Source organism: Pundamilia nyererei, unplaced genomic scaffold (genome assembly GCF_000239375.1).
Source record: "Pundamilia nyererei isolate P.nyererei 1_Seehausen unplaced genomic scaffold, PunNye1.0 scaffold00055, whole genome shotgun sequence".
Taxonomy (NCBI): Eukaryota; Metazoa; Chordata; class Actinopteri; order Cichliformes; family Cichlidae; genus Pundamilia; species Pundamilia nyererei.
In genome coordinates, this window is record NW_005187456.1 from 874,126 (window position 1) to 882,481 (window position 8,356).

General features: G+C 37.2%; 1 protein-coding gene across 2 annotated transcripts in view; it reads right to left on the reverse strand.

The window, feature by feature from the left end:
* The window catches only part of itgbl1 (integrin, beta-like 1), a 62,521-nt gene that overhangs the window by 38,470 nt on the left and 15,695 nt on the right, over positions 1-8,356 (reverse strand). For both annotated transcript variants that reach the window (XM_005733788.1, XM_013911064.1), the window contains exons 3-5: positions 5,369-5,515; positions 4,008-4,130; positions 3,487-3,627 (exon numbers count right to left, since the gene is read on the reverse strand). In XM_005733788.1, the coding sequence (XP_005733845.1) occupies positions 3,487-3,627; positions 4,008-4,130; positions 5,369-5,515 (411 nt within the window). The remainder of the gene's footprint in view (positions 1-3,486; positions 3,628-4,007; positions 4,131-5,368; positions 5,516-8,356) is intronic.

The following is an 8,356-nucleotide window of genomic DNA, read 5'->3' on the forward strand; positions in this document are numbered from 1 at the left end:
TTTCCAGCCTATACAGCTTGGAGTAAGACAACATGCATGAAGAGGATGATGTGGACAAAATACTCATTTGCCTAATAATTCTGCACTCCCTGTATAAAGTATAAAGTATACTTGAAATGTACCCATATATAGTGCTGTTATTTCCACGTCTGTTAAAGTAAACCTTAAGTAAACCAGGTTGGAGTAGCTTTCAAGGACATAATCTTTTATTTTAAATGACATTTCTAAGACTCTGGATTTATAGTAGTTTAAAGTCATAAGCAATTTGATGAAAATGTGACAAATTTGCTGGTAATGTATAGTAATTCAAATCTTTAACATCATATTAACATCCTGTGCCATTTGTTAATATATGTTGAAGTATGGCTAAAGAAATGAAAGCAAGATAATAGAATAACAGGCTGAAGAAAGGAGTTGATAAGAAGTCTCATTGAGATTAAAAATCTCTTTTTCAAGAGAGATCAGGACAAGAGGGCCCCTGTTACGTGCTACTGCTGTTTCATTAGCACAGTGGCTGCTCCACTACAAGTCAGTTGTTCATGCTATGTCAGTTGTGCACTAGACCATAATTTTGCAGCTCTGTGATGAGACTCTGTCCATGTAGCCTACCATTTCACCCTACCACTTAGCCAGCCCTCAGCCAGTTCACTGTAATTAATTTTTGAGAGACTTACTGAAATCCCACAGGATCACTTGAGCTAGGTTAGTGAAGCTGTTTTGCTGACTGCTTGTCCTCCAAGCAATGAGTTTGAACTCATGACTCACGACAACGACTGCAATCAACTTGTAGTAACATCTGACAGATGATCAGAGGAAACAGGGTAACCTGAGCTCAATTATGAGTGTCACTGAAAAGGCTATGAAAACTTGCGTACATTGCGTTAATTAAATTGCATGAAATTAAATGAACGAATTTCAAGCAATCTTTGTTCACTTTGTCATTATCAAGGACTGTGTAGAATTTTTTTAAGGTGAAAAATGAATGTAATACATTTTGGAATAAAGCTGTAACAGGACCAAATGTGGAACTAGTGAAGCACTGTGAATATTTTCAGAATGCCATGTAAGCTGTTTGTCATTTTCAGATATTATTTACTAATAGGATTGGTACTAAATGATAAAGATTCCTTTCATGGCACAAGCATTCGGGGAGAAAAAATAGACTGGAAGACATTACCGAAAACATCAAAGAAGAACAGAACAAAAACAAATGTATAAATTGTTTGATTGCTTGTAGCACAGAGTGTTTGTTTCCCTCTTTATAATGCAGCAAACAGACAGGAAATGAATTTGACCCCATTTAGAATGTTTGCTTCCTGTTTCCTAGCAACACACTTCTACTGAAATAGATATTATCAGAGCCCTCGAATAGTGAGAGCCTCATCAGCGGGGTTCAGAATACAGGATCATCATGTAGTTCATGTAGACTTTAGATAGTTCCCAGAGTACCTTGCAGAGATCTTTCTTTGGTAATTAGTAGTCAAAATGCATTGAGCTACAGTAGTTCTTATATCACAGTAAAGTGTTTTATAGTTAATCTTTGTATATATGTTTTTATGTAAAAAATCGTTTTTCTCATTTTGGCATAAGGATACGTGTCTATGCTTATGAAACACATTGCTTCTTTAACAGTTTAACGATTAAATATTCAAATGCAAAACAAATATATTGACCACTTTGTGTGTGAGACACAAACCATCCTGCATGCAGATAAATCTGCTATGAAATTAGATTTACAACAGATTTCAGATTTCAGGCATGTTTTAACAGGCATTGTAAGATACTTCTTATTTTAGGAGGCTTAAGTGGTATTAATACATATTTGTGTGTTTAACATAAACACACATTTCAGTTTTTTGGTTGGTTTAATTTAAAAAAAACAATCTTAGATTATATGGATTGAAACAACAATGACAAATAAATGTAATGTAAAGCAATGATATTCAAGCACTACATTTAAACTTTTTTCTGACAGTTACCACACCATGGTGAGCACATGTTTGCTTTATTAAAAATAAGAAAAAAGTCAAGCTTGAAACACTCAAGGAAATGAGTCTCCCAGTCAGGGTGCTGTCTCACTGTGTGACAGTCTTCAGGCTGAATTGTACCGTGGTTCTACTGCTGAGAGATAGATTGAAGAGAGAAAAAGACAAAATGTTGGACAAGCCTCTTAGTGCATTAGGAGAAAACATTTTTCATAGCTGGCATTTTATTTTAAACTCACCTTGTGTTTTCAGTCTCATTTTAGTCCCTCTGCTCTTTTCATCAACTGAGCTGTAATATAATACAGACAGTAACAGTTAAAAAGACCATAAAACTTATGAAACAATATTTACGAGACTTCTCAAATCTGTTCTCTGCCTCTTCATAGCAATATATCACAAAAATAGCTGTTTCGCTGATTGTTGTACAATTACTGTTTTACCATAGTAGGTTATACCCACAGTGGATATATTTATTTAATTAGACCAAACCGCTGTGTGTTGCAGTATAATGTTATATTTAGCTAGAAAACTCACACTTTGAAGTCTTTAAAAAAAAATCATAATGTCGATTGAAACAACATCCTGGTTTCTGGTTAATATTACATGCTTGCTAGCTTAATCTGGCATCATTTGGTCGATGTAATTTGATTTATGCATGCCAGAAACATAGAGTCTTGTTTTTTTAAGTATCTTACCTTTAAAAATGAATTCCAAACTTCTACGCTGCTATTTCTGATGACGCGACAGGCACATGTTGCAAATTGAATTAGTGTTAGATCTAAATTCTTTAAGCCCCTATAAAATGATCAGTGGGGCTATTCAGGTCTTACAGAAATGTTTAACATCCAGACATCCATGAAAAAAGAGCCACAAGGTTTAGTGGAGTAAAGTTACAAAAATGTTAGTTTGCAAGTTTCTATTCAAAGATGATATACCTGAAATACCTGCTTTAGGTATTTCTAAAAAACAACATTGTACAGCTCTGCTATAGCGATGGACAGCAGAGTAAATAGCTGAGACATTTGTGGGGCTAGTGAAATCGCTGACATACAATTATGTGCCACCCGGTGGTGAGCTACAGAGCTATAATTAGGCTAATAGAAATTCTTCAAAGTTCATCTTGAGGGTTCCTGATAGACAAAGAAAAATATCATCAAATAATCATCAACTAAAACACAAAATGGGGGTGTCTTTTGAGTTTTTTTCCCTTCTGACTTTAAGTTTTCTGACTTCTGATTTTTGTTTCTGCATTTTGAGAATAAAGACAGAATTCTGTCCTTGGTGCATGATCTGAAAATGTAACCAGCATAATACTCTTCAGTCCAGCATTTTGTGGCTTTCTAATCAGCGACAGCAAACATATGTGTATGTTTATATTTCTTATGTATAACTGTGTACATGACCTGTGTATATTATGATAATACTTTCATTTCAAATTTGTGATTACAGTTTAATAAATATAAAAAACAAAAATCAAACACGGTGTTCCAGGTAAACAGACCTCTGTTGCTGCAGATTTTGCCATCTGGAGATGTGCATCTCTGCCTGCTTTCCCATGGGCTCATGTCACACTGGAACTCACATTTGTCTCCATGCCAACCAGCAGCACAGTAACAGTTTCCACAGTAACATTGGCCATGCCCTGGAAGCAGATCACAGAGGAACAGCTGATGAGATTTCCTCCGAAATGTATTTTGACAAATGGTGATTACTGTCCTGGTGATTAAGTCATATTTTTGGTAATCCAAACTCTACTTTTTCCTTTTTAAAAAAAGAAGTGAGTATTAAATTAAAAAAAAAAAGCAGCATATGTAAGTTGTAATTGTATATAGTTAATGCATGAGTTTTTTATGGAAACCAAATGAGCAAAGGCAATGCATTTCTATTCTTTTATCACAGTAAAACACAATATGTATTACAGTAGTTGGTTTTTTTTGTACCAAATCCAGCATTGGTTATACAAAGATGCATTCTATGTTTAGGGGGAGAGTAAAGGGCTGTGTCAGCAAATGCAGGGCACACCTCCGCAAATCTCTCCAGTTTCCTCATCCAGGCACTCGCTGTCATCACACTCACAGAAACGTCCTGTTACCATGCCTCTGTTGTCTTCATTGTCACACATGCAGCTACCACAGTGGCAGGTTCCTATGGGAAACACAAACTTTAGACACAGTTTGTTGGAAAATGTCAGATTTCAATAAAGAGCAATTCAACACCTAGAATCTAGCGCTGTTAACTGGAAGCACTGTCTGTACATCAACAGTTCTAAATTGTTGTCTGACTGTGTGTGCGTGCAGTAACTCGCACCGTTCCCTTTTGTAATTATGTGCTAAAGAAGCAGAAGGCTAGACAGCCACATGCTGTGAATACATTTGCATTTCTATGCAGGCCACATACGGTACAGTACACACACACACATATACATTCACTACACCAACAAACATGAACGCATCACAGACACATAAACATATCTATAGCCTTCATTTAGCTGGAGTCATTGCACGCTAGTGAGGTCACGACCAAGTAGATGAAGGGCTTGCTGTCAGACTCACCTCACAGTGTGTGCCTTCAGCGTGTCAGTGCATAATACTATGTTAGTCACACAGACTGTGTGAATCAAATGTACTTCAGTATTTACTTAGACTATTGTTAATTCAAAATGTCTTCCAGTATTTACATATATTTGTATGCGTAGGTGGGATTTTTGTTTGAACTCATGTGTGTATGTGTGACTGTGTTTATATATCTTTGTGGGGGCTAAAAGTTGAAAGTTTTCTATGCTTGTAGGGACCAACAGCCCTTATGTGGACAAAATCCCAGTCCCCACGTGTTTGAAGGCATTTTTCAGACTCAAAATGTTGTTTTAGTGTCAGGATTACAATTAGGTTACGGTTAGGATTAGGCATTCATTTTTGATGGTTAAGGGTTAGGGTAAACGGCTAGGGAAAGCATTATGTCAATTAAATGTCCCCGCAAAGATATGAAAACACAGCGAGGGATTAATTGTAATTAATGCGTTTATTTTGGTAACTCCTTGTTTATGTTTTTGCTTGTAGTAAATTGATATCACAGAAAAATTCATATAAACTGGTCGATTATTTTAAAAAAGAGTTTTGAATTATTATTTTTTTAAATATTTGCTCATCACTTTGTAATAAAAAATTCAATGTGCCGAACTGATTACCCCCTCACTCTGTCTATTAATGGCTTGGTACTAGGCTATGTTTAGGCGATATTATTAAAATATTAGCAGAGCATGCCGAATTGTCTTAAAAATTGCTGTTGGTAATATGTGAGGGTGCAACGCTTTGATAAGTGTTTGCTTCAAAATTTATGTTATATGTAACTGACTCATTGTGCGTGTGTTTGTACAATAGCTGTACCTCTGTTGGAGCAGACCACCCCCTGTTGGTTTTTGCAAAGCTCTCTGCTCTTCTTGCTGGATAGGTTACACTCTTCCTGAAACTGGCAGGCATCACCGAACCAACCTTCATCACACTCGCACACTCCACAGTCACAGTAGCCTTGGTCTAAAGGGAAACACAATGCATCATATGCTGTTTACCACTGCTAACATCATGTACATGATCAGTATTTCACATCACTCTGTAAACACAAGGGCACATGTGTTATTTCTTAAAGGTACAGTGTATAAAATTTCACAGCTTAAAGTCAGTAGATTGCAGATTACAGTCAAATGAATTCTATTTTCTTACCCCTATCGATTCAGGTTTTACCCCTTGCTACAGTAGCTGCAGTAGGATAAACAACTCTGGTCGCTGTTCATCTGTAATGTGTGCAGATTGTTCACATCTATTTACGCACAATATTTGTGAATGGAATTCGCGACAAGTACTTCTGTCCGATGACAGTGATACTGAGGTGACCTGTTTAGAATATCCTGCGCTTCTCTGTCAGAAACTGCTGCTGTTTTTGCTACCATTAGCAGCTGTTAGCTAGCATTAATGAAACTTTCTTTTGAAGTGGATCTGACGTTGTGTAACTCTCATGCCACGTGATATTTTAATCAAAAATAAGTAACTGTGACAATGTTAGGAATAAAGAAGCATGCTTATGTTTGTGTTTTAGAGCCCTGACTACAGCTCAGGAGATAAAGCTTCAGGGGAGGAACGTCCCCCGAAGCAGAGGAGGATTAGATGGAAATGATGGAGAGGGCAGTGGTGGAGGAGGAGGAGAAAGACATGATAAGAAAGAGATGATGAAAGCATACATGTACAAATGTTAAATGGTGAACTATAGTTGAAAGAGCCATTTGTAGTCTTTAGATTTAAAGTATCTTAATTAAAGGGTGTACTATGTGCGTGGCTCTTCTCTAGCTACACACATAAACGTGATTAGACAGAACTGTAGTCCATCACCAGATCACCAAAACATTAGTGCTCATTTGCCTGTTGTTGACTAAACTTCAACAAGACCCTCTGCTCCCAAATAACTTAAGCTGTGTAAATGTGCATAGTAAGAAGGCAGACAGGCACTGATATATTTCTATAATATTTCTAAGTTTTGTTTGTGCTATATACCAATAACCCAAGCATTGTGATATACTGGTTCCTATATCAATCACACTGCCAGAACATTACCATGTTCAGTGTTTGAAGGACCTACGCAGGCAATCTGGCATCACTGTTTCTCATCATTCTGATGGTCACAGTGAGCAATATGAAAACAGGAGGAAACACATGATGCAAATGAGGACTGTTGACAAGTTATTATAAATGTTGCTCTCATTGCGTTTAGCAGCAAGGGGCCTTCTATGTCACACTCAATCATTCGCCTGAATCGTTCATCATGTAAATGTGGTGTCCTTTTCAAGGGCTATCCATCAGTCATTAGTAACGCACAAGTCCCCTGTCTCTCCACATTATCGATACGTCTCAGGGGACACTAGGCAACAGGTTGGAGGAAGAGAAAAATAGGTAACATGCACATCGAAGAGAACTAAACCACAGAGACAACAGAATTCCAAGGAACGTCCAGCTTTTATAAACCGCTAACAAATTTGGATTGTAACATTTATGCTGTTAAATTAAGCCCTTTGTTTGTGTACAAATATAAAGAAATATATGGTTCACGACATTATAAAGTCTTGTATAGCTGTAAGAACACTGACTTGTTTTGCTTTTTGTCTGTGGAAAACACTTTGCCTGTTCTAACTGCCAAGGTGTCAAATACCACCCTGTTGTTAATTTCAGTGTTTCAGATATGCACATGGTTTCCTTTAACATTGTGTTAGGGTTCCTGGGTCGGTGACCCAGTGTTTTGTGTTTTTGGTTATTTGATTTTGTTATTTCTTTATATTCTAGCTTTGCTTTACGGGTTTTTCTTAAGTTAAGGTCCTCTGGGTGGGGTTTGGTTAGAGTTTTAGTGTTTTGCTTTTCTGTCTGTGTTCCTTTGTTGCTGTCTCCCCAGTCTGCTGTATTTCCACGTCCAGTCAGTGTCTGTGTCTGCCCTGGTCCCACATCTCTGTTCCCTTTGTTTTAGTGCTTGCCTGTGAGTCTGTGTTATGTTTCCTGTTTTACTTTGGAAGTCCATGTCTGATGTTAATGTGTCTGGTTTTGCTTCCCCTGGTCTCGTTAGGCCTGATTTGCCCCAGCTGTGTTTCCCTCCTGTTACTCATTCCCTGATTGCTCCCTCTGTGTATTTAAGCCCTGTGTTTCTCTGTGTCCATGTCGCGATCTACTGTTTATTTTGCTGTGTGTTTTGCCAGTCCACCGGTGTTAGTTTATTTTGAGTTTTTCCCAGTTATGTTATGTTTGCGTTCAGCATTAAAGCTGTTTTGGTTTAAGTTTGTCTCTGGAGTCTGCATCTTGGGTCCTATCCCTGTCCGCACACAGCCGTCACCTAACACATTGATCCTGTAACACCTGTAACACAAGCAAAACCTTTCATTCCCTAAGTTGCGATGTTTTAACCCTAAAAATGATATTTATCCAAAACGAACAGTGATTTTTTTTTTTTAACTAAATGTGTGAAATTAAATAGTGATGGAAGCGGAACACAAACTGCTGTCTCCAGGCTCACAATCTAGTGAAGTATGCCATACCACCTACTTATGTACTGTAAAATAAGATTCATAAGCATCAATTACAATTTTATAATGACGACTAAATAATAATTATTGACTCACCACACTGTGTTCGTTTAAGCGTTGGCAGTTTTACTGTAAGAATTAAAATGATGACATTTTGTGATTTGTCCACCGTAAGCAGTGTTGGGGAGTAACGGAATACATGTACCGCCGTTACGTATTTAGAATACAAAATATGAGTAACTGTATTCCGTTACAGTTACCGTTTAAAAAGGTGGTATTCAGAATACAGTTACTTCGTTGAAATAAATGGAATACACTG